At 34.0% G+C, this 27954-nt stretch overlaps 1 protein-coding gene and 1 long non-coding RNA gene across 8 annotated transcripts in view; one reads left to right on the top strand and one right to left on the bottom strand.

The window, feature by feature from the left end:
* LOC126777938 (uncharacterized) overlaps nt 1–3299 on the bottom strand; it is a 51465-nt gene extending 48166 nt beyond the window's left edge. Inside the window, exon 1 of the long non-coding RNA XR_007670105.1 lies at nt 3170–3299. This is a non-coding gene — a long non-coding RNA (uncharacterized LOC126777938). The remainder of the gene's footprint in view (nt 1–3169) is intronic.
* The window catches only part of LOC126777840 (IQ motif and SEC7 domain-containing protein 1), a 164816-nt gene that overhangs the window by 132460 nt on the left and 4402 nt on the right, over nt 1–27954 (top strand). For 6 of the 7 annotated variants that reach the window (XM_050501060.1, XM_050501064.1, XM_050501063.1 and 3 more), the window contains 18 exons: nt 10505–10683; nt 13646–13790; nt 14444–14533; nt 15265–15482; nt 15687–15807; nt 16626–16755; nt 19237–19333; nt 20156–20306; nt 20664–20811; nt 21402–21596; nt 22202–22419; nt 22690–22870; nt 23342–23551; nt 25191–25328; nt 25775–25901; nt 26221–26424; nt 27056–27134; nt 27487–27617. In XM_050501060.1, the coding sequence (XP_050357017.1) occupies nt 10505–10683; nt 13646–13790; nt 14444–14533; nt 15265–15482; nt 15687–15807; nt 16626–16755; nt 19237–19333; nt 20156–20306; nt 20664–20811; nt 21402–21596; nt 22202–22419; nt 22690–22870; nt 23342–23551; nt 25191–25328; nt 25775–25901; nt 26221–26424; nt 27056–27134; nt 27487–27617 (2762 nt within the window). The remainder of the gene's footprint in view (nt 1–10504; nt 10684–13645; nt 13791–14443; nt 14534–15264; nt 15483–15686; nt 15808–16625; nt 16756–19236; nt 19334–20155; nt 20307–20663; nt 20812–21401; nt 21597–22201; nt 22420–22689; nt 22871–23341; nt 23552–25190; nt 25329–25774; nt 25902–26220; nt 26425–27055; nt 27135–27486; nt 27618–27954) is intronic. The other variant, XM_050501065.1, reaches the window with a different exon arrangement.

Raw genomic sequence — 27954 nt, 5'->3', positions numbered from 1 at the left:
CATCCAAAAGTGGTTCTATTGATGTCTGTCGTACCATTTTAATTTTAAAATATAATTGACAACCGAAAAATGACAATTTGCTTTTAAAAATTTAATAAAAAAGGAAAAATGCCCCTAGCATTATAATTTTCTTCCCAATAAAGTTAAAGCGGTTAAAAAAAAAGGATGCTCGCTCGACCGCTCGTGGTCATTGTCAAGGAAACGCGTCGTTCCGCGTCGGTAAACGCGAATGAATGTTATAACAATTGCATACCATATTCGGCCATAGGCAGAAGCTATTAGACTTGCGATTCGGTAGATAAATTTCATGTAACCGGCCAGTTTGTTGGTAACCTGAGCATTTGATTAAACGACAAATGATATCTCGAGTATGTTCACAGTGTTGTACATCGTTTTCAATTAACAATTCTATGATATAATATTGGACTAAGTTGGCTTAGTGGCATGAAACTCATCAATTTTAATCAAATATTGCTGATTTGATTGAAGATATCGTAAGGAAATATCCATGGGGCGGATAAAATTCGTGGTGGATTAATCCCCAGACGTTCACCTCAAAGGGAGAGGAAAAAAATGTCCAGCATTAAGTAAAACAATCTGATAGTTGCTATGTAAATACATACATACTTGATACATTTACTCAACGTTATTAATGTTTAATGTTTTTATACAAGAAACCAAACTTCATTTATTAGTATTGAATTGCGTGTGATCGAATCAAACTGTTCTTGCCTTACGGTAATATTAGTACGCTCTGACGGACATCCTACTGACACATTATCATAAATACTGTTAGGTGATAATCGCTTACAGCTCATTAACTTTCTTCAATGTGCTATTGGAATTCATTAGTTTTATAAACGGTTTAGTTATAACATATAAAAACATACGACGCATTTAAGGACTTTCGTATTATTGGTGCTTAGAGTAATCTTTGTTAGAAGGCACTATGTGCATGCATTTTGTATAAGCAATTCTTGTTAGTTCGGATATCTCCAAAGACTTGAGTCTGTGTCTTTTTATTGTCTCGTTTCGCTTCGTTAATTGCGAATTTAAGTTATAATTAAACATTATACATATTACATGTACATATATAATTGCATATTACATTTATTCTCGTACTCGAATATAATTTTTTTACATATTTAAGTAAGATTAAATTATTCTTGGATAAGCACAACAACTCAAATACTTCTACTAACTATATAGTCTATAGAATTTACAATGGTATGTATACCAGAACTATTCCTAGGTAAATAAAGTCGTGTTATCAAAGTTGGAACAAATGGTTGGCAATTATTACCTTGATTATATTGTAGTGTTTTGCAAAGACATTTCTTATTGTACCGTTTTTCAAATAGTCTAATATTACCAGATTTCCTCTTGTCTTCTGTCTTCTAGTAATCCTCCGCTCCTATTATAGAATTCATTTAAGAAACTCTAGTCCAATGTGCCATAAGTAAAGTTTGATCTGCGCTGGCCTCGCTAATGATCAAAAGTCTATTTTTCCCCATAATTAAATACTTGTCTAAATTTAACATTTCTGTAATTCGTAATTTTTGGTCTGCCTTGGTCTTGTTAATTTCTAAAAGCGTGTCTGCTTTTAACTAAATCAAATCATACGGGGGTCTGTGAATTTCCCATAGTCAAAAAGGACAGTTTTGTACAGTCCCATTTTAAATGGGTACCTTACCCACTTTCCAGTTATTCAACTGCCAAACACTAATCCTTTGTTCTGTTGTGTTTCGGTTTGAATGCTGAGTGAACCAGTGTAATTACAGGCCCAAGGGGTCATTACATACATATTTGTAATACCATCAGGTGGTCCTCTCAACAAAAATTTAGATAGACGTGTAGTTTATCTATTTTTTTTTATTTAAATGTTTTTTTTTTAATTTCTAAAATGCGTGTGTATTCGCTCCGCAACACGAGCTTGTGTAAATATTTAAGCGAATAACAAACCTGTCGAGCTGCGGTCGTAAATAGGTTACCCTAAATTGATAAAGCTACAGACTCGCGCTGAAGCGTCAGTCGGTCGGAGATGTTACATCGTGTATACACGAGATGCGCGTTATGACATTTCAACTTAAACAAAACATGTACACGATATATTTCAGGTACACGATAAATATTACAGCTTGAGTCTCTTTGGTGATTTTTTTGGAATTAATTCAAAGCTTTGTTACGGTTTTAATAAAACTAGTATAACAAAGATGTAATGCTCTCCAGTATCTGTTATTATTTTTCACGTGCTGACGATGTTTGTTTAAATATCTGGTAATCCGATAATTACTTTTTAATCATCTGTCTTAGCGATGTTCGAATTTAAAGTTTCAATAGCAGTAGGTTGTGTAATGTGTTACTTTTGAATAACCAAATTATTTTCTAATTTATTTATAGTGCGATTAGTACGATAGTGCGATTTATTTTATCGTCAATGTACGTATTATGTATGTATTTGTGTACGATTTTCTTTACTCGGAATAACATTGTTCGTATTTCAAATTAAAATTGTATGGTCGTAGCGCTTGACGATTCATAAGTACTTATAAAGTCTATTGGAATAAAAATGTTTCGATTTGAATTGATTTGATTTGTTTATTCAATATGGAAGTTACAACACGGTAAAAAGTGAGAATTTTTTTTTGCCAAAACATCAACATCATTTTCTCGTCCAATGCTGGATATAAGACTCTTCAATAGCACGCCATTGAGCTTGATCTTCAGCATATATCGCCACCTAACTGAAGCGTATCCTACGCATCACATAACACGTCTACCCCAAAGGTTGCCAGTTCTGCGTCATAATATGTGACTAGCCCACTGCCATTTCAACTTACTAATTCTTTTGGGCTATTTATTTTATATATAATTATTTTAAATTTTAATATATGTTTTAACGTCTACTGTAATATATAAGTTCATGAATACATAACCTTACTTATTCAAAAATCTTTTTTGCCTGCGTATTTTAGTTGTATCTGATAATCAGTATAGTACAGTACAGTAACAGCCTGTGAATCTCCCACTGCCTAAGGCCTCCTCTCCCTTTTTGAGGAGAAGGTTTGGAGCTTATTCCACCACGCTGCTCCAATGCGGGTTGGTCGAATGCACATGTGGCAGATTTTCAGTGAAATTAGACACATGCAGGTTTCCTCACGATGTTTACCTTCACCGTCAAGCACGAGATGAATTATAATCACAAATTAAGCACATGAAAATTCAGTGGTGCTTGCCCGGGCTTGAACCCACGATCATCGGTTAAGATTCACGCGTTCTTACCACTGGGCCATCTCGGCTTTATCTGATAATACCCCAATCAAATTAAACTGAAATCGGTATCTGATGATATTTATATTTGTAGTTTTGACGCAGTACGTTAAGTGTAGTATTAAAACGTTTTCAAACTAAACTCAAATGAACTAATTAGCGTAACTCGCGTAATTTATGCTATTGTGGATAGCAATAAACCGGTATTACCCGTTCATATCTCCTGAAGTTACGTTTTCGCGTTTATCGTTTCCCGGAAGAGAAACAAAAAGACAATTTACATCAACAATTATTCGATTATTTAACTTAAAATGTGCGATAAAGGTTTGAAAATTACTTATTTTGTAATATAAATTACTTGTATGTTAATCCTTATAGTATTCATTTAAGGAAAATGAAGTAAATTATACTCAAATATTTTGTACATCATTTTATATAGGTTAGAATTATTTACATTGAAGAGTTAATTACAAAAGACATATTAAAATATAAAAAAGAACATTAAAATAAATTAAAAATGAGATACACCAAATGCACAGATAACACACCTGTGGAGATACAAAAATAATAAATAAAAAAAGGAAAAATGTAATGTTTTTTACATATAAAAAAGAACTTATCTATTATTCTGCTTAAGATAGATATTTGAGCACATATTTTGTAATTTCAGTACATTCTATGGCGAAATATAATCTTATTTACATTTTTGCGTCTACCTGTTTTTTTTTTTCGAAGCCATGGAAATTTCTATACGACCCCGTTGTAATATACTAAATTTTAAGAGTCCTATCGTGTAACGATTTCATATCAATTCAATTACATTTAGCATGATTCCGGAAAAAAGCAATAGAGCTTACCTATTAATAATTTGGTTGTCATAATGTGAAAATAATACTATCTTTTGGAGTCTAAGAGATTTTATATCAAGAGTACGTATTGAAAACCAATGCTGTGTTTCGAGTCAGCCATACAGTTTATGTGCAATTTTAAATTGTCGTTGTTTCTTTAGTTCTGTCGTATATGGACATGTTCTATATTTCGTTATATTATTAGTATGATGTCCTTATTAAAACTTACTAACACGCTGAAGACATAATTATTTAGGTCAACGATTACGTAAGTAATCATTACCGTGTCAGTTACGAACAAAAATACGTCCAAAGGAATACCATTTCAAAGCCAGTTGACCTAACCTACATACGAGAAACTTGACGGTTCTTGCAATCTGTCTCGTCTTATGATACATATTAATTTTAATTAAAAAATAAATAAACTTAAACTAATTTGTGACTTTTAGATTCTGCCATCCAAACTCTAATCTGGGTAACTCCAATAACAAAAACCAAAAATATTTAAATATTATTTATGTGTTATTGTTTTTATTATTTATTTATTTTTTTTTTGTTTAACACTATTTTATAGTCTTTAAAGCTAAATAAAATTAAATACGAATAGCCTAAAATGGAACAATTTCGGTAAGATAAACATAATTTCTAAGCCGTTCTGTTAGATTTTTTTCTTTTTGTGGCCTCCCAAAAAGTAATAATATACTAAATGATTTACAATTGGCAAAGAAATGGAGTAATATACTAACAAATTAAAGCCGATTTGATAATCGCCTTTTTATAGTCTGCCAAGAATCAGGTTGCAATTACATTAATTTTGAATTTAATATTTTCTTGGCTGTCATTCCATCGCTGAAAGAGGATTGCGGTAATGAGATCGCATATTATGTTGCTTCTATTTATAGTTTTCAATTGTATGTTTATTTTTGAAATTTATTAGTTTTTAGTTTAATCCATGATGACGTGTGACCGTTTCCTGGTATGTTCTTAGGGGATCTTAGACTGTAGACTTGAGAAATAGATGTGGTACTATTTATATGTTTGGACTCATGCGATGAAATAGACATTTGTCGTCATTAACTTGCCGGTAAAATAGAACAAAACTCATGTAATTCTAAAAGTTAGTTCGAACGGACCGTTGCAGACGCGTCGGGACTTTGTTTTATAATATGTACTCGTTGGAATACATTTGAATGCAAATTCCCTCGAAAATTCCAAACTGAGCGTTCGTGTTGTAATATTTGTTTAAGGAAACCAAAACCTCATTTGCAATTCTATGAAGTATCTTGAAAACTGTCCAAATGCAAATTGTCTTATATGAGCAATGATTTTCAAGTAAATTAACCAGATGGCCTTACTGTGATTTAATAAAGAGTGACATTGTAGAGTGGATTCGCCAATCTGACAATTCCGAAGCGGTTCCTTAATATTCTTTATTTATTTATTTATTTATTTATTTATTTATTTATTTATTAGGGAAACATACAGCATATCGTATATTACAACTTAATATAATAATCATATTTTAACACTTATGCCAGTTAAGTTTCCACTACTGTTTTAACAGGGAAGTGGACTAATTTTGATGTTACATAAAATATAACTATTTATGACAAAGTAAAATTTTAACGTAAATATGGTTATGGTTAATTACTAATAAGTATTTTTCACAAGATTATAAAATTTACTTAAACTATTTTTAAACAGATCAATGTGGTTGTATTTTCTATTATGACTATTACAAGATCTTAGAATAAAAGAATTTTTGAAATAATTAGTTTTATAAATGGGTATTGAAAAAGTATCTTGAGAGCGAGCGTTAAAACGAGGACACTTAAATAAAATCTCACTGAGCAGATATGGAGAATCAATTAAATTATTTAATATTTTGTAAAGAAACATTTGGTCTCTTTGTTCTCTACGTTCTTCAAGTGGCATAAAAACAGAGTCAGGAAAAGTAAATTTGTATCGCAACCTCCTGATAAATTTGTTTTGTATATTTTCAATTAAGTTGACATATTTTGCATATTGTGGATTCCAAACAGTTGACGCATACTCTAAATGTGATCTAACGAAAGCATTGTACAAAATTACAAAGGTATGAATATTTTTAAAGTCTGCCCCTTGCCGAAAGATAAATCCAAGCATTTTATACGACTTCATCACTATTTCCTCAATATGCTTATCGAATATAAGTTTGTTGTCTAGTTGTACCCCAAGGTCTCTCACCTCGGTTACCCTTTTTAATTTAGTATTAAATATGGAATAGTCAAAAATTATTTGTTCTTTTTTTCTCGAAAATGTAATTACACAGCACTTGTCAACATTAAGCTGCAAATTATTAGCAATGCAATATTGTCCTAATTTATTTAAATCCTCTTGTAAATAAAAACAGTCTTGATTATTTTTTATTATCTTAAAAATTTTAGTGTCATCAGCGTATAATAAAACTTGAGAATTTTTGAAACAATTAGTTACGTCATTAATAAAAATGTTAAAAAGTAAAGGGCCAAGGTGAGAACCTTGTGGTACACCCGATGTTACAGGAATAAAACTAGACGTATATCCTTTAATAGCAACGGCTTGAGATCTTTCGCGGAGATAGGATGTAAGCCAACGTAGAAGGTCACCATGTATACCGATGTTGTTAAGTTTTTGTAATAACAAATTGTGCGATATCTTATCAAATGCTTTCGAGTAATCAGTGTATACGACATCTACCTGGAAACCAACTTCCATAGCACTTAATACTGTATGCAAGAACTCACACAGATTGGACTCAGTGGATCGCTTATTAATAAAACCATGTTGGTTACAGGTAAGTAGAGGCCTTAATAATGGAAATATCGTATCATAGACAATCTTTTCAAAAAGTTTTGGAATAACTGACAATTTAGAAATACCGCGATAGTTTTTTATATCGTTTTTATTTCCAGACTTATAAATCGGCGTAATTAAAGATTTTTTCCAAATAGTTGGTAATAATCCGTTGTCCAATGATTTTTTGAAAAGCATTGTTAAAGGCACACATAACACTTTACTGCAGTTTTTTAAGAAAATGGGATGTATTCCATCTGGACCATAACCCTTGGATGTATCTATGTTCGATAAATATCGTTCTACTTTTTTGTCAACAATCTCGATAGAACTGATGATAGTCTGATTTGCGCTAGTAGAATAGTGATCCATTGTTTGATTTCCACTATTATCCTCAAAAACTGAATGAAAATAAGAATTAAACATATTTGCTATATCGTGTCCATTGTATCCAACTTGAGAGTTAAAATACATTACATTAGGTACAGATGTATGACCTTTTTTAGTCTTTATATAGGACCAAAACTGTTTTGAGCTAAAACGAATATTATTCTCTGCTCGTTCCAGAAACTCATTATAACACGTTCCTTCTAAGTTTTTTGATTGTAGACGTAATTCAGAGAACTTGTTATAATCGTTTTGTTGGCCATAAATTTTCCATTTTTTGTGGAATTTTAATTTTTTATTAATTAATTTTATCAAGGGTCGCGTAAACCAGCGTGGATATTTATTGATTTCATTTATACACTTAGACGGGACAAATGTCTCTATAATGTGATTTACGATAAGATAGAACGTATCAACTGCCTGACTAATATCTTTGTTTTTAAATTCGTGTTGCCAGTTTAGTTTAACTTTAGCTAATTCAAAATTAATTTTATCATAATCAGCGCTGTGAAAGCGACGTACAACACGAATAGCTGGATTTAAATTTCGCTCAATGGTATTCATATCAACTTTAATACAAAGGGAAGGATGATGTTCATCTTCAGGTTCTGATAAAGGGTCCACACGAGATATGTTACAATTCAGATTGGAAAGTACTAAGTCTAAGAGCCTGTTATTTAAGTTAAGAATATAATTTAATTGTTGTAATCCAGTAAAATTCATAAAAACAAATATTTGATGTACAAGGAGACATTCCGAGGGATTTAAAATATAAATTGAATTATTATTATTTAATGACCAAACAGCATCTCGTATATTAAAATCACCTGTAATAATTATATCATCTTGTGAATTTTCTATAATCAAATCAGATATAAATTCAAAAAAATTAAGCTGTGAATCCGTTTGAGAATTATTCTGTGGAAAGTAACAACAAAAAAGATGCAGAATTTTCCTAATAATACCGCGTTTAGTTATAATTTTTATATAAGTGACTTCAGCACTAGGAAAATTAGGCAACTGAACATTTCTCACATCAACATCAATTTCGCGACGGACCGCTATCAGAGTACCACCTCCCTTTGTCATTTCTAACTGCTCGTAATCACGGTCGTTACGATAAACATTATATCGAGCATCAAATATTTCACTGTCAAAGATTCCAGGTAAAAGCCAAGTTTCTGTTAGGCAAATAATGTCATAATCGCAATTAAGCACGTTTTTATAAAATTGATTAGTTTTAGTCCGTAAACCTCGGACGTTTTGATAAAAAATATTTAAGAACATGTTGAATACTTAAAACACAAATAATAATTGTATATATTACATATCTGTAATAAAAATTCCTTCATAGTTTCTATTTCTAATAAGTCATAAATAAATGATTCCCGCAATGAACGCTGCTCAGATAAAACGAATAAAATCATAAAAGAATATACAACACTAACAATAAAATAATAACTAAAAAAGTCATGAAAATGGACACTAACTAAAAAAGTAAAGTTATGAAAAAATACTAACAAAATAAAATTAGACACTTGAAACTTATGTTTTAAATAAAACAATTTCGCACTTATACGATTTTTTTTAAACAATCTTCAGAAGTGATGTGCAGGACAGGCGAGCTTTCTGTGCGTCTAACCATAATCGTGCAGTTACGTACCCAACAAAACAAATAACCCTTTTCCTTTGACTTTCGCTTTGCCTCATTGAATAAACTTTTATTGCGAGTAGAAAGGTGATCATTAACGTAAATTTGATTTTGCATTCCTGAAAATCCTATATCGCAAGCTCTTATAGTTTTTAATTTTCGAAGCAATGACAAAAAATCGTCTTTTTTGTAACGAGCTTGCATTTTTAAAATAATTGGTTTAGGCCTGATGTCATTGGAATCATTCTTAGTCGCTACTCTTGTGATAAAGTCTATGTCAGTAACCGGGTTCAAAGGGAAATTGCACTTATCAGCGAGCACTTTTATTAACTGTATAAGGTTTTCGCCTTTCTTTTGGGGAACTCCACTAATTTGGATATTTGAACGTCGAACCCATTGTTCATTCTTGTAATGGCTATCTTTTAAATCTTTCATAGAATTCTTTAGCTCATTTAACTCCAATTCGATGTTATGTATTTTTGTAACTTCCTTGTCAAAATTATTAACTTGATCCATGACCATATCAATTGATGATTCAACGAGCTTAATTTTTTTTGTCCATTCGTTTACAGTTTCGGTAACTTTTTTAAACTCACTGGTTATAAAACTTTTAAATGATTCAATAGATGAATTTAAATGAGTGAAACGTTCATCAAAGTGGTCTATTATAGATTTAGTATTCAAGGTCGAATAGGGCTGTGCAAGATCTAAATTGGTTTCGTTGGCGACATTAGGTGTAATGGGACTTATATTATTATTTTTTTTGGTCTGTTTACAACTTGGACATTTCCATTTAGCTTTATTCATCGGTAGAATCTTTTTAAAATCTGCAAGCGAAATTCCCACGCAGCCATGATGATATATATTTAAGCAAGCAGTACATTTAATAGATTCTTCAACTTTCAATAAGCATAAGCAATGTTTACACTCCATTCTATTCGCTTTTAAATAAATGTAGGTAAGCTTTAATGAGTTAACACAGCGTATTCAATTTACCTTGCTCTTCGATAATAACTCGCGCCCAAAAAGTCGTAAGCGCCGCGTATATCGCGTACTTACGCGTTCTCTTCAAATAGTATGCACTTCAATGTAATTACTGTGATTGTTTTAGTATTTTAAATATTTTTATTATACTGTGTCTTTGTATATTATTAAAAACAAGCACAAATATACTTTAATACTTATTAAACAACATGAAATAAAAAGTCACTTCCAATAACACTTTTATAAGGAATTAGGGATTATTTTGTATAGCACAAACGATATAGCACCGTACGTCAACTGTACTGATTTGTGATATTCTTATTATTATTAGAGATTCTTGTTATTATATTCGCTCACTGACATTTATTTTTGGATAAAGGAGTCAATTATTATGTTTACCAGGTTGGATTCTTAAAGATCGTTTACCTGTAAATTTCCCCTTACTTTGCAAGTAATCTGAATTGCCAAATGTATTTTATACAACCAACGAAATGCCTGTTCAGTTGACGTTAATGATTTTATTAACATACATATTTTCTTATCTTTCTAGCTTCACACAGAAAGTCGACGAAGAGGAGGGTGGTGGTGGGGTGGCGTTACATCCACCGGACGGATTTTACTCTCACCAGCACAGCATACATAGCGGACATCATGCCCATCAGTCAGAGCCTGACCGGGGCTATATGGAGGGCAATCGATACGTCACAGCTGTACACCGACCGTTACCTGGTAAGTGTCCTTTGCATATACAATTATACAGCACATTCTTCTTGGAAAACTAATGTGATGTGCCAGGTGTAAAGCATTTAGCTTTTAGAATTCGTATCAAATTACTTTTTTTAAGTATAGACTCGTAACTCAATGTGTCTTTTTCGTTATTAAACTGTTAAGGTATCGGAATTTCAATAGACTGATGCAAATTTTTGGGAATGTATAAAATACTGCTGAGCACGAGACGAATTATATTATATGACAGTATATCGCTTAAAAACCATTTGTATTTTTTTTCGAACTGACTTGTTGCCGTTGGCTTAAATGGCCTCGACAGCGTTTACGCTGTTTAACAGGGTAAACCATTTGTAAGCACAACACAAGCAGTATAGTAGGACCTCTTGACCGTATTTCGACCACAAAGACTAGACTTGAAGATATTTGCAAAAAACAGAGGTTGAAGAAAAGAGGGTGCACTCCTTTGTGCTCTATATTGCCTGCAAAGATTCCTGAAAAATTTTAGAAAAATAAAAGAAATTGCACGTTTCGATAACAAAATAATAAATAGTTTCATAGTATCAAAACAAAAAAAAATCGGTTGACATTTATATATAAATTATGTATTATCAATAAGCCACTAATAATAATATAAATAAAAGTAAATAATAAAATTGAATGTAAAACACAAAAGTACTATATTTGGACTATCATGATTTATTATCAGATAAAACTAGTTTTATCATAAATATTTGTATGTGTAATCTATGTGACGAATTGTAACATTTATGTATTGTGGAAATTTAAATGGCCAAGTGGTTAGAACCCGTGAATCTTAACCGAGGATTGTGATTTCAAACTTGGGAAACCTAAAATTTTATGTGCTTAATTTGTGTTTATAATTCTTCTCGTACGCGGCGGTGAAAGATAACATTCCGAGCAAACCTGCATGTGTTTGATATAAATCTGTTTTATATGTATCCACCAAGACGCATTGGTGCAGCGTGGTGTAATAAGCTCCAAACGTTCTCCTCAATCCTCCTCCAGATAGCAGTAGGATAAATACAGTCTGTTAATTTTATACTTTTAATAAATATATATTTATGTGATGAACGTGGGTTCAAACCCGGGCAAGCACCTCTGAATTTACATGTGCTTAATTTCTGTTTAAAATTTATCTCGTGCTTTTCGGTGAAGGAAAACATCGTGAGGAAACCTGCATGCGTCTAATTTCATCGAAATTCTGCCACATGTGTATTCCACCAACCCGCACTGGAGCAGCGTGGTGGAATAAGCTCCAAACCTTCTCCTCAAAAAAAAAAGGGAGAGGAGGCCTTAGCCCAGCAGTGGGACATTTACAGGCTGTTACTGTTACTGTTATATATGTATGAAATCACGTTATATACAATTGAGCTCAAATCTTGGTCCTCGTTACAATATATATAAAACGGATATTTGTTTTAGAACGAAGTGTTAATTAATTGCACATAATAATAAAAATTAATTCACAATAACAGTTTACATATTAAAAATTTAAAACTTGAAACATACTGCCTAGTTATTTTAAATACATTCTTTAATTATTCTTTTCTTTCTCCTTATTTTTAAATTATATATATATACATTTCAACGAGTACATTAATTTAATCTAAATGTTTTAATATTTTAATCATAAGTAATATATCCTATGTGTTGCTTGAGATATTCACCTTAATTGGTGACGCATCTGGTTCTAAATTATAAAAAATGGTGTGAGTGCCAAGGTACTCCAATTCATTGATGTGTAAATAACAAATCTTACGCTGACGTCATCTGACGCTCATCTTACGCTTACTCGTTTGACGCTAAAGTATTTACACATCAAAAATGTATTCGTGTTAAGTTTGTGTAATTACTCCTAGTGAATAATATAATGTAAAAAATTAAGGCTTACAGTAGTACTCGTGTATATTTTTAAACGAAAGCAGCTAAGGATTAATTAGGATTAAACTTGGTCGCCACTCACAATTGTATCTCCCTAAACCTGCTTCAAAGTAAATACCTCCAAAATGCCACGAATATCAAAGTTAATCCTCGCTTAAGAGGAGAATGTGATAACATAAAAGGCTGTGTTTTGAACACTTTGTCACTTTATAATGTTAATTGCGACATTGGTATTTATTGTTGTTTTTTTATTTATTTATGAAACGCATTAACTGTTTCAATTAGTTGATGTAATATGTTGATTTTGATATTGTATCATGGTAATGCCGAGATGGCTAATTGAGTAGAACACGTTAATCTTAACCGATAATCGCGGGGTTCAAACCCAGGCAAGCTTCACAGAATTTTCATGTGCTTAATTGGTGAGAAAACTTGCATGTGTCTATTGTCCCTGAAATTCAGCCACATGTGTATCCATCAAACCGCATTGAAGCAGCGTGAAGTGGAGTAAGCTCAAAACCTACTTCTCAATGGGAGTGGAGGCCCTAGCCCAGCAGTGGGACATTCACAGGCTTCTTTTCATTATTACTTTTATCATGTTTTCTTATTTGATTAATAGATTTACGATTAATAGTAATAAAATTGTAAAGTTGTAATATAGTATAAAAATAAAAAAAAAAACTTACTACTAAATAAGATTTAAGTGTTCACAATGTTCGCCATGTCTCGAGAGGACTACGATTCCCATCATGGAGCAGATTTTGAAGTTGTCCAGCGTAAATAATTGTAACGTACATATATGAATAGTGTCATACTATCACCAACTTACTTTTTTTGTATACTGTAGGAATAAAAATAGTATGTAAGTTTTCACCATTAAAAAAAACGGACATAAAAAAGTTCATTACGACTATAAAAATGATTTAGATCTATCGTGTGTACTAGTAGTGAAAGGCGAGTTTTCTTTTATTCCGGAGATGAAAGTGAAATATCCATAAATATGAAATAGTAAAAAGTATTCAGTTATTACATATTGACCAATAAATAATTCTATTTCCAGCACTAAATCACTCCAACTCGTCATGCTCGTCGGCGTCCAACGCGTCGACGGGCGCGGGGCTGTGCGCGGGCGCAGCGGAACCTGCGCCGCCGCTGTACATCGCCGCACCGCCAGAGGGCTTCGGGTTGGCTGTTCATACCAACAGGTAAAATTGCAATTTTTTTGCGTTAATAAATATATATAAACGGTTGTTTTTTTGTAAATAAAGTAGCTTAACGAGCTTTTGGGTTTAGATGATTAATGGTTTTTAAGAAAATGCATGAAATCAGGAGAAAATACTATTAAACAGACAGATTCAAAATTAGGAATATTACATATGTCTCGAGATTAAAATTCAAGGAACAAATGATTTATAATTGCCAACTTATTGTATAAGCCAGCCAGTATTTTTACTGTAAATTAAATATTTCAATTTGTTTTTCTTTTTATTATTGGTGTAACTAAATAAAATATAACACTTTTTGTATAATTCCCAAAGGCTTAAATAGAAACACAGAAGTTTTTGATTTATGGTATCTTATTAATTGAAAACACATGTTTGGTTACCCAGTGAGAGAAATTCTTAACTACGTTTAATGTTGGTAAATTGTTTTTGAACATAATTCACTATTAACGCTTGATTTACGATTCCATTAGCGTAATTTATATTTTTGTTTCTCTCGTTACGCAATCATATGGCGATGGCGAGTTACGAGCTTTATATGTTAAAGCTCGTAACTGTCGAGTCGGTTTTGCAAATATTTTATTACAGGATAATTCAGTCACTTACGATATTTTTTTGTAAATCTGCTTCCATAGACGGGGCACAGACGTTGGGATCATTGGCACAGCAGGAATAACACAAAAAGATCCTAGTTTGCCACAAAAACGGGGCAAATTGACCCGAGGGTATGTCCCTAACCTCAGGAATGCGTTATCAACCTAAAATCCCTAACACTCCAAAAAAAAAATTAATCAACGTACTCACTACCTTTATCACTCGTCCGATAGTTGACGATCACAAAATTATAGTCCACCTGATAATTTATTATAATTTTATAGTATATTCGAATCTATTCATATTAGCATGAGTATATGATCTTTAATCGAATGTAACACGCTCCCGATCATTTAATATTCTACTAATCAATTGGCATGTTTGAAAGTTGACGACTAACGCTTATTCTTCAATTCATCATATTCAATCTACAACTGTTTTAAATGAAATATCAATCTGATTACTCATTAACGCAATCTCTCACGTTAGTATCTATTAATCTTCTACGCAATCAAGTTATCAATTTCGATTTCGCATGATCGTTATTGGTATTATCTATCGTAGGATTTTTAATATTTTATTTATATATATACATGTCTTTATCACAACGATTATTCAAATATCAATGTCATCAATTTCCAGATCTCTCATCATATATTACGTAAATTTATCAATCACAAATTCTACCTTCTCGATCTGACATACCTTCTTAGTTCTTTCTACGCCATAGTTGGTTACGTCATACACTCGAAATGTAACACTTAAAAATCAACCAAATTTCGTTTTTATTTTTGTAGAATCATTATACTATTAATGAATAAGATAATTAAACATATTTCAATGATAACTTTTATATTTCCAGTCGCTATGAAATGTCCCAAGATCTACTGGACAAACAAGTCGAGATATTGGAAAGGCGATACGGAGGGCTCAGGGCTAGAAGAGCAGCAGTTACAATACAGAGGGCCTTCAGAAGGAGGCAACTTTTGAAAAAGTTCAGCGCGATCACAGCTATGGCGAAGGCGGCCGACTCGAATTCGAGAAGGCATCAAGATGGCTCTGACCATTTACTTGTTAACGGTGATTAAATTAAATTATTTGGGGTATTTTACCTGAAAAATATTGCGCATTGAGTATATGATTTTTTTAAAAATATATTCTAAGAAATGTTAAATATTATAATTCCTTCTGCAAATTTTTGCAAAATTACTACGGAAAAGTTAATTCGGATTCAGTCCTAAATTGATTTAACTCTTACTATTTTATTTCTTAAAATGATTTCAGGCAATGATATCTACGCGAACACTCTACTGCAGAAAAGTCCGGGCAGCGCTGAAAAAGTACTCGCGCTATCAAGACCGATGCGATCCATGTCCTTACGTGAAAGGCATGATATTGACATGAGGTATTTTTATACATTATATACTCGTGATAGGGATGATACTTACAGTCGATTCCAGTGGCAACAGTACAGTAAAGTTACAGCCTGTGAATGTCCCACTGCTGGGCTAAGGCCTCCTCTCCCTTTTCGCGAGGAGAAGGTTTTGGAGCTTATTCCACCACGTTGTCCAATGCGGGTTCGTGGAATACACATGTGGCAAAATTTCAGTGAAATTAGACGCATGAAAGTTTCTTCACTATGTTTTCCTTCACCGTCAAGCACGAGATGAATTAAAATTACAAATTAAGCACATGAAAATTCAGTGGTGCTTGCCCGGGTTTGAACTCACGATCATCGGTTAAGAGTCACGGGTTCTTACCACTGGGCCATCTCGGCGATGTCCAGTGGCAAGACTAAAGATAAATAAATAACTTTGACCTTGAAAATACAAGACATTATTGGTCGAGATGCTGCTTAAATCATCTGTCAAAGATGCAGAGGCCTATATATATTGGTCGAGATCTAAATAGTCTTTGTTATCAATATGGAATGTTGGCAATTTTATTATTGGAGACTTAAACTTAAAGGACTATTAAGTGGCTAAGAGGTTTTTATTGTATTTCAAATAAATATATTTTAATCAAGAAGAAGTTTGTCGTCCATAATATAGCAGAGCGATAAGTAAATTAGATGGAATGTATAAACCTAGTTTGTTTTTGTTTACTACTCCTGCTATTGGAATTTACAATAGAACCTGTGAACGACCTAGTTTTCTAGATTTAAGTTTAGTTTTGTTATACATAACACTAAATAAAACTAATACATTTTATGTCTGTTTCCAGCAATCACATGCCACTCGATCCTCAAAGCGAAGTGGAAGCGATGGTCGCTCGGGTGCAGCAGTCAGCTCACCAGATACACATGATAGCGTCCGAGATACCGCCGCATCATCGTGGCGATGCTGACAGCGGGGTACGTGGATTTAATATCCTATTATTACAATGCGGAAGTGTGTTTGTTTGTTAAGCTTTCACGCCTCAACTACTCAACTGATCCTTATGATGTTTGGCATACACATAGTCAGGAGTACAGAAAACTAAATACCTAATAACTGTCACACACCCTTCACGTGAATGAAAATTTTTAGTTCACAGAAATATTATTTTTATATATGCATAATAGTACCAACATGGTAACTAATACAAGGTCTAAATAATTAAAAATTTTAAGTAAACAACTTTGACCTTGAATTGAGATGACATCATTGATCGAGATCTAAAATGGTATTTATTATGGATTCGTGAAAAAATGGCGTCCTGAATCTCGGCAGATTTGTTATCGGATGAAAAATGGAAGTTGATATTTGTATTATATGTAAATAAAGATGTATTAATCAAGAACTATTTGTTGTGAACGATATAGCGGAACGATTATGGTATCGCATAGAAATCTTGAAGTAAATATTTATAAATATCAGGCTTCGAACCTGGGGAGTAATAGTCTACTGTACCTTGATATCAAACTTTTTGATTATGCGTCATCCTCCTACACTGCAGACCAAAACGGGCTTATATTATTTATTATCGTTGGTAAAAATTTGTATGATTATTAGGTTTATTATAAGTATATTCGTTTAATTTATCATTAAATAAATTATGTAATTAGATACACAAGAAGTCACTTGTTTATAATATAATTACTGCAAGGATACATTTCTTCAAGACATAATCTAAATATTTGAGCAAATAATTATCGCGTACGACCGATATTTCGTACCAAGCGCAATTTTGTTATGACTTCCATTCAAATCTAGTCCTTAAGCACTTGTAATAGCAATTATAATGGCTCGTTAGGTTTTTAACTATTTTGATTAAATTGATACGAACTTCGCCAATGTACGTAACAGTTTTTATCAGTCATTCGCGTGACGATCTAGTAAAGTAACGTGCGGTTTATTATATTTATTGCAAAATGGACTATAAAACGAAAAAAGTGTTAAAGAAAATTTTGAGAAATAGTAATTTAGTAATTAAAAATAGAGTGACGAAAATACGATTGTGGAGGGGAGGCACTAAGATGGATTATGACGTGGGTAATTTTTTTTTCGAACAATATACTAATAAAAAAAAAAATTAAATATACATATATATAAATATATATGAAACTCCTCTATTTAATATGGCTATTTGGAAGTTATTAAAACCAGAAAAACATGTTTTTTTTTTTTCGTCTCTGGTTCCGGGGTTAATCTTCAAATCGGATGAAAAATAAAATTTTATGGATATATTTGTTTACGCTATTTATATATAATAACAATCAATGAAAACTTTTTTTAGGATGATTTTAAAATTCCGTTGATTTTTTATTATTCCATCGTCACAGTACAAATTAAACGTTAGTAAAACCACGGGATGCAGCTAGTTTTAAACAAATATTGTATACAATATACATGTAATAAAAAGAACAAAATATGCAGTTTGATTAATATTATACTATTACTCCCAAGGTCCAAGTGTTTTTACCGCAAACGGAATAAATATATAATTTGTATATGTTTTATATTATTTTTAGCATTCATTTGTTTGTGTATAATATTACGTAACCGTATGCTGTACGGTTGTGTAATGTAGGAATATAATGTATATATTTTTTTTTGTTAGCGTGTTTAAACTAATCACACATGAAGGGGTTGATTAGATTAAGTGGAAGATTTAGCGGTTGAATAACACCACCTAAAGGTTTCTAAATTTTTAAACCCTCGGCGGAAGGGTAAATGGCCCAAATAAAATATAAATAAGGAAATCCTACTAAATAATTTAGTATTTCGCAAAATATTTAATATTGTATATGCTTCAATATCAAGATTAAAATAAATGCATAAAACAAGAAATCTTTAGGACAGACAAAATGTGCAGATTGAAAAAACTGTTTATCTGTTTATATATATTTAAACATTGGGATGAACCTAATACTTACTACTTACTACGTGTCAGGAGATCCCGCTCTTCCAAAATACTTATAAATTTAAAAAGAAATAAACTTTAAGTACACATGTTCTAAGCAATTACTTGGGCTTTGTGCAAGCCTGTCTGGGTTAGTACCAGCCACTCATCAAATGTTCTACCGCTAAACAGCGATACTTCCGCTTTGAAGAGTGAACGGGTCAGTGTAACTACACATAACATCTTTGTTCCCAAAGCAAGAACATGTGGCAGAATTTCGATGAAATTAGACACGTGCAGGTTTGCTTATGAGGTTTTCCTTCACCGAAAAGCACGAGGTGGATTATAAACAGAAATTAAGCACATGAAAATTCAAAGCTGCCTGCCCGGGTTCGAAACCACGTCTATCGGTTAAGATTCACGCGTTCTTACCACTGGGCCATTTCGACGACGAAAAATACATTAAAAAAAAATGAAGTTTTTGTTTTACTTAAACATTATTCGGTTACAGGTATGCAGCTGTTCAGTGAGCGGCTCAGTGACGAATATATCAACATCCTCATCCCATAATGAATCTCTACACAACCATCAATTGTTAAATAATACGGGTAAATAGAATTTATTTAATTAATATGAAATATTTAATTTCTATTCTAATCTATTAATATATAATCTATTAATTTAATAACGATGGTTATATTTTACCATATAATATATAACAGATTGCGTGTATAAATAATATGTAAGGCTATTCTGTAAGAACAAACTCGAAACTCACCGCATAAAAACGGTCGTCAAATCTCAGAAGGTGATATGCAACATTGATCATGATTGTTATATTTTTTACATACCAAGAATACGCTCATCAAAATAGTATGTCAAAATATGTCGGTTGTCAACATTTAACGGATGAGTAATGAGGTTAGTTCTGGCAAAATGGCGCTGCTGTTCAATAAACTGTTTTTCAACTCATTTTATGAAACTTCATCAAAAATGAAATTAATATTGAAATTGATATTTAAAAGTTACAATTTTATATTTATACATTATCTAAAAGGCTGAGGTGGCTGATTTGGATATTAATCGAAGAATTTGGATTCGAATCCGATCCAACGCTTGAGTTTTTTGTTTTATTTGCATCAATTGTTATGAGTGATGACGTGCTAAATATACTAGCTGTTATTAATTAACTTATTTTATTCAACTAATTGTTATTTCTCAAACAAAAATTAAACAGGTCAACGTAACAACACCTTAAAATATAGTTTTTACTGTAATTTTCCTGTAATGGTCACTCACCTGTCACATTAAAATAGAGTAATACAAATTTGACGGTAACATAATATGATGAATCGTTATCGATACAGATTAAAAAACAGTATGTGTTTTTCTTTTATTTTAGTAACAATAACAATGATTATTATTTCCAGGTCCCATATATGGTAACCTGCTCTCGTCAGGCGGTAAGCCGCTGTCATCACCCACCGCTCGTCAGCAGCAGCAGCTCGCCGCGATACAGGCGGCCAACGCGAGGCGACACCCACCAGAAGTACCAAAGAGGACCAGCAGCATAACACTCAAGTATGTACTTTAATGTTTCAAATATAAGGACAAATAATTGATCTATCGAGATTTAATATTTTTTGTGACTTTAAATTTTCAAAATTCCTTAATAGTTTGGGTTTTCGTTTATATGTCAGTGAGCAGTCAGTTATTATATATATAGGTAAATATGAAACTCTTTGGAACACTGGAAGAATTTTAAAATTAATTAAAAAGTATGAATAGTACTTATTTATACAATTAATATTTTAAACTGTGTAAGTAGCATTCTTAATTGCTACTATTTTATTTCATTAAATATATTACATTGGAAACGTATTTCCTGTCACAACTGAAATTGTGTATGAACGCCATCGCCCCCCCCCCCCCCCCCAGCGCGGAGAGCCCGGTGTCGCTGCGTCGCGCGGAGTGCGTGGGCGCGGTGGTGCGCGGCGGGTCCATGTCGTCCGTGCAGTCGTCGTCGTCGTCCTCCTCGCAGGAGCACCGCCACCACTACCACCAGCCTTACCAGCCGAGGGCGCCGGTCAGTAATTATATTATTGCCATATCTGATTTAACTTATAAAATGTAATGTCGAAAAGAATAAATAATATAGTGATATATGTGTTTGATATTAAGAATAAAAGACTTCCGCATAGCTTGAATGGTTACCATGAATGTACATGTATGTATTTGGAATGAAAAATGTTTATACTACACGTTTAACGTGCCGTTCGATGGCCTCGCGGCACATTTTGTTCTATTATCTACACAGTCAAAATAAAGTCAGGTTATTGGTCGATTCGTCACGGTAGCATGCGCAAGCAATCCCGTGGCGCTCCTCGTTAAGACGGAAAGGTTTTTTAGTGGGTATTCCGATATTCGGGGCGCACTACGTGCCTCAGACACTGGTGAGCCCCACATATCCCCTTCCTCATCACTGTTCCCGTGGAACGCGTAATGCGTTTTTCCAGCGAGAAAAAAAAAGTTATTAACGTAAAATGACGTCCGATGACGCATTAAGCGCCTAATAAGCAGTTAGCATTTACTCGGATTCGAACGATAGATTAGCAAAAAACATTATTTTAATTAATAATCTTTTAATATGTAATAGTTTGCTTTTATCGTTCTCAGGAACCTCATATCCACATCCAAGAACAGCAGTTCCAACAACACGCACGCACGGCGTCCGGCACGTTGTATGAGGGGGAACGATACGCGGTCTGGAAGAGACAAGAGGCCCCGCCGTACTACGAGGCTCCACCACCCACCACCTGTTGCCGACCGCAGCATGACCACCACCCCCATACGCACCAACAGCCTCTTAAAGTAAGCAATTATTAATTAAAAATAATTAATTGTTATATATATATATATATATAATAAATACAATAAATATTGCATTAAAATATTGCATTAAAATGTTTGGTCATGTCATTTATCAATTAATATATTATGAGATATTTTCATTATTAAACTTCGTAATGTTTCCGCTTTTTGATACACACGACGAAATCTGTCTTGGTGAATAAATATTTTTTAATGCCCATAGTATAAATTTACTGGTGGTGGGCTTTGTGCAAGCTCGTCTGGGTAGGTAAAACCCACTCATCAAATATTCTACCGCAAAACAGCAGTACTTGGTATTGTTTTGTTCCGGTTTGAAGGGTGAGTGAGCCAGTGACATTACAGGCGCTAGGGACATAACATCTTAGTTCCCAAAGTTTGTGGCGCATTGGCGATGTCAGTGATGGTTAACATTTCTTACAATGCCAATGTCTATGGTTGTTGGTGACCACTTACCATCAGGTGGCCTGTATGCTCGTCCGCCTACGTATTCTATAAAATAAAAATAACACTATTTGGAAAACGTTGCGTTTTTTTAAATTATATGTATAATTAAATACAAATATTAAGAATATCATTGTTTTCAGGTATCAGAAACCGTTCGTAAACGTCAATATCGAGTCGGATTAAACTTGTTCAATAAGAAACCGGAGCGCGGTATAGCTTATCTGATCTCCCGCGGGTTCCTCGAGAACTCTCCGAGAGGAGTTGCCAGGTTCCTCATCACGAGAAAGGGTCTCAGCAAGCAGATGATTGGGGAATACTTGGGAAATTTGCAGAGTCAGTTCAACATGGCTGTTTTAGAGTAAGTAATAAATGATGCATAGATGATTAGCTTAGTGTAGTTATATATATATAACTTAGTTTAGTTATATATGTAATTTATTCTAACATACATAAAATTTAAAACTTGATTAATAAGGTTTTGCTCGTATTTCTAATCACGTCTCTTCTTATTAAGCTAAATATGATTTATTAACAAAACCTGCTTTATTAAGGCTGACATTTCTATCGCGATTCAATTGGTTTAAAAGTTTTATTTATATATGCAAATTGTATATATTTATTTTTCTAGATGTTTCGTGAACGAGCTCGATCTCTCCGGAATGGCAGTCGACGTCGCTCTACGTAGATACCAAGCGCACTTCCGATTACCGGGCGAGGCGCAGAAGATAGAACGACTTGTCGAGGCCTTCGCTAGGAGATACTGTGTGTGCAACACTGACTTTGTGCAGAGACTGCGTACACAGGATACGGTAATTATTTTTTTATTACGATATTTTCCTATCCTCGTGCATTCGAATTCTTTATTTAACTTTATATATTATAACTTTAACGGTTTATTTCTAAGCAGTTGTCTTTTGTTTTAAAATTTTTTTTGTGAATTTGAGCAGGAGTAGTAAGAACTTTTCTAAGTTTATTAATTCGAACTGAATTAGGAAATTCAAGATCTTAAATCGTAGATCATCAAATTAATATTACATAGCTTATAATATAAAGAAAAAAATATATAACTCGACTGTAACAATTTACGATTTTCGAGAAACTTTTTTAAAATTAAACTTATTATAATTGGATGACTTGGTAATAGAATTATTAATAATCCATGAATACTAGGAGGCCCTGATATCTTGATATGGCTTTACCTTTTATCTTTTTTTTTAGCTAATTGAATATGAATTATATGATAATTGGACTTATTTTTCACGTTCTATATTTCCACACAGATATTCGTGCTAGCGTTCGCAATAATAATGCTCAACACGGATCTACACACTCCGAACCTCAAGCCCGAGGCGCGCATGTCTCTGGACGATTTCGTGCGGAACCTGCGCGGTATCGACGACTGCGGTGACATAGACCGGGACATGTTGGCCGGGATATACGACAGGGTGAAGGCGAGCGAGTTCAGGCCGGGAAGCGACCATGTGACGCAGGTAATAAGACTCATTTTTAAACGTCTCAAGAACGAATTACGAACTGAGTGTATTGTAAATAATCGGATTCCGTTTACATCAGTGTTTCCCCAATCTTTTTTAGGCCATGCACCCCCACCTTAAAATTTCTAAAATTTTTAATCCATTCATAATTTTTAACCTTTCAAATTTGTTTTGTTCTCTTAAGAAATATAAATGATAAGTTTTAGGAAGAAATCACTATGAAATTGTTATCAAAACATCGAGGAAAATTTCAAAACTTTTTCAATTTTAATATTGATTTTTCTATATTCATTAAGTGTGGTCCTTGCGCTTGATCATTGAGACAGGGGGATGTAATATCCCCGAAACTGTTCACCAACGCGTCTGAAGACGTTTTCAAAACGCTGGATTGGACTAGGTATGGAGTCAATGTAAACGGCGAGTACATCTCACACCTTCGATTTGCCGACGATATCGTCATCATAGCAGAGTCGCTGGAACAACTCACCGAAATGCTGCGTAGCCTAGGCGAGTCTTCCCGGTGTGTCGGTCTCGGTATGAACTTGGACAAGACCAAGGTCATGTTCAATAGGCATGTCGTGCCGGGACCGATATACGTCGAGGGGAAACCTCTCGAAGTTGTTAGTGAATATACCTACCTAGGACAGATAATACAAGTCGGTAGGAACAACTTCGAGAAGGAAGCCGATCGAAGAATTCGCTTGGGATGGGCAGCATTTGGCAACCTTCGTCAAGTCCTCAAGTCGTCTATACCGCAATGTTTGAAGACGAAAGTCTTCAACCAATGCGTCTTACCTGCCATGACATACGGTGCCGAAACGTGGACACTAACTGCGGGACTAGTCCACAAATTCAAAGTCGCTCAGCGTGCTATGGAGCGAGCTATGCTCGGAGTATCTTTGAAGGATAAGATCAGAAATAAGATTATCCGGAAAAGAACCGGAGTCACCGACATAGCTTGCAAAATTAGCAGGCTGAAGTAGCAGTGGGTTGGTCACGTATGTCGTAGGACCGATGGCCGTTGGAGCAGACGAGTCCTAGAGTGGAGACCGCGAATCGGCAAGCGCAGCGTAGGGCGCCCTCCAGCCAGGTGGACCGACGACCTTAAGAAGGTGGCGGGCACCAACTGGATGCGGAAGGCGGAGGACAGGGAGCTTTGGCGCACCTTGGGAGAGGCCTATGTTCAGCAGTGGACAACGATTGGCTGTTGATTGATTGATTGATTGATTGCGCTTGATCCTTGCTGCACAGAGATTTTATGTTAGGTTCCAAGTTACTTAGCTTTAATGTCAAGTATCCACGTTGTGTTATATCAAGTCGATTTCTTCTTTTTATCAGTCAATCACTGTAAATGATTTACGAAAGGGTTAAAGTCATGTCGAGAGAGTTTTTAAATTGCCACCCTTAACTATCAAATTGCCCCCCTGTGGGGCGTGGGCCCCACGTTAGGAAACACTGGCTTACTTTATGCTGTTATATGTACTCTGTAGTTTATCTATAAATAAGATGTTCGAATTAATAAATGAATAATTTGAGTTTATTTTTATCGATCTATCTATAAATTGAATGATGTTTTACATTTTGTAAATAAAATTAATTTATTAAGAAATGGATTTACTTAAATATGTTTTTTCAGGTGATGAAAGTACAAGCTACCATCGTTGGTAAGAAGCCTCACTTGGCTTTGCCGCACCGTCGTTTGGTCTGCTACTGTCGTCTCTACGAAATACCCGACATACATAAGAAGGAACGACCGGGAGTCCATCAGAGAGAGGTATGACAAATATATACTTATTAGTATATTTATGGAGTTTGTTTATTTGAATACACTTGTGCCAGGATCTACCAGCCTTTAATTAAATATTTTTGCGTTTAAACGTCAATTAAATGGCAATAGTTATAGATTAAATAACATAACGCTACGACCGCTTGGTTTTTAAATTAGTTTAACAATTGAGGTGAAATTCCTCACATATATTGGTACAGATTACAAAAAAATTTAGTAGATATTATTTTATTTGATGGTATCAAAAAAAAAAATTAAAATGTGTTGTCTTATAATATACTAATGGTAATATAATCTGTAACTGGTTTGTAAAGAAAAAAAAATATTTTAAATTATTTATCAACGAAACGTTATCACTAGTACCAATCATATATTATAAAACTTAGATTTTTCTCGCTAAAATATTTATAATATTAATGTGATTTTTTTCGTAGGTGTTCCTCTTCAATGATCTCCTTGTCATAACGAAGATCTTCAGCAAGAAGAAGTCGTCTGTGACGTACACATTCAGGCAATCGTTCCCACTGTGCGGCATGCTTGTCAACCTCTTCTCTGTTCCGCGTGAGTATGGGAATTGTTATTATGTCCTTATTTTTTTTTCTTATCGTGATAAGCTTATAAAGATACCTCAACATTATCGGCTGTCACTTCCGTGTTGGTATCAACTTGAAAAGTCTCATGTTTCAACGAAGTTAAAAGTAAAAGCCGCTAATGTCCCACTGCTGCACCAAGACACTGCGCTTAACGAAATGGACTTGCATTGATAATACACTAAAATTACCATAATTTGTCCAACTAAATATATTATTGCATATCGTTCCGGCGTGTCTGATTGAATTTTAGTAAAGAAAGTCTATCGATTATGTTTTTCGTACCACAGATTATCCATTCGGAATACGTCTATCTCGTCGCGTGGACGGTCGCAGACTGGCGACTTTCAATGCGCGCAACGAACACGATAGATGCAAGTTTGCGGAGGATCTTCGGGAGAGCGTCGCTGAGATGGACGAGATGGAAGCCATGAGGATCGAATCCGAACTCAACCGCGGGAAGGGGAGGAACACGGGAAACGCCTCGAGGAACGGTATGTGATGTGGTTTATGTTTACCCCGTAACCGTAACAGCCTGTGAATCTCCCACTGCTGGACTAAGGCCTCCTCTCCCTTTTGAGTAGAAGGTTTGGAGCTTATTCCACCACGCTACTCCAATTTCAATGAAATTAGACACATGCAAGTTTCCTCACGATGTTTTCCTTCACCTTCAAGCACGAGATGAATTAAAAACACAAATTAAGCACATGAAAATTCAGTGGATTAGAACCCGCGATCATCGGTTAAGATTCACGCGTTGTAACCACTAGGCCGTCTCGGCTTTATGTTTACCTAGTCATCACATATTCTATCGTCAACTAACAATACTTACTAGATTAGTTAACCAGTGTAACTACATGCATTTGGGTAATAACATCTACGTACTCCCTTTGGCTGGTGATGGTCACCAGCTAAACTTACTTACCATCAGATATAAAAATATGAGACGATCGAAAAATAAAGAAGAAAAATCTCCAATTTAGAATGCTCCAAATCAAAGTTGAAGAACTTGCGTCCATGGGAAATTACTGACATAAATATAACTGCAATAATATTTAAAGTGGATTTTTCAATCAAATTTTTTATTATAAAATTTAAACTAAAACATATTTTCCACCTTCGCAGTAATGGAGAATCGTGATAGTGGCGTGGCGGACGTCGAAATCGATCACCAACAATGCATGGATCATGTACATGTTCACGGGTAAATATTTATGTTACTTGTTCAATGTAATGAAAAAATAATTATTAACAATAACTACGTACAAAGTAGAATTAGCTGAATGAATTTGGATATTTTATTTCAAAGCAGATAATGCGTAGCAATGTCTTATCCGACTCTATTCATTCGTCATATATTTTATATTGAAGGTAACTAATATACAGGGCGAAACACTTCTAAAACCGTTTCAACTCAGTTGGATGAACGATACGTGAACGCATAAAATACGTACAACAATTACCATTCAATTTTATATTTAACTTTGTAAAACAATTGTTAATGATAAAGCCATAAAAATTTGTAAAAAAAAACTAAGATTAAAATATTGTTACAGTGTGGTGGTACCCCCACCACCGTCATGTCCAGCCCCGTCAGCGCCGTCACGACTGTCGCAGAACCCACCACCAACAAGTATCATCAAGCGGAACGTACTTAGCAACTCGCTCGTCGACATTAACGATCCCGGTATGTATACATAATTCAAATTGTACCTCTAAATCTAAGAACCGAGATGGTCTACCGAGTCAAACACATCAATTTTAACTGAAGATTGCGAGTTCGAATCTGGGCAAAAACCATTTATATATGGGATTATTACCCCCTAAAACCACTGCGATGGTCATCGGCACGGATCGGAGAGGATGTGGGATCGTTGTTGATATAACGCATCCCGTGCTGTGCTCCACTCGTGATTCGAGGGAGCTTTCCTCGGGGAGGAAAGGTATGGGCAAGCACCAAACCCAACCTAACCCAAGAATTAGGGCATGCAAATTAAAGTATTGATGAAATTAATAAAATATGA

This window comes from Nymphalis io, chromosome 24 (genome assembly GCF_905147045.1).
Source record: "Nymphalis io chromosome 24, ilAglIoxx1.1, whole genome shotgun sequence".
Lineage (NCBI taxonomy): Eukaryota > Metazoa > Arthropoda > Insecta > Lepidoptera > Nymphalidae > Nymphalis > Nymphalis io.
The sequence above is the reverse complement of the archived record's forward strand: the minus strand, read 5'-3'. Positions and strand labels throughout refer to the sequence as shown.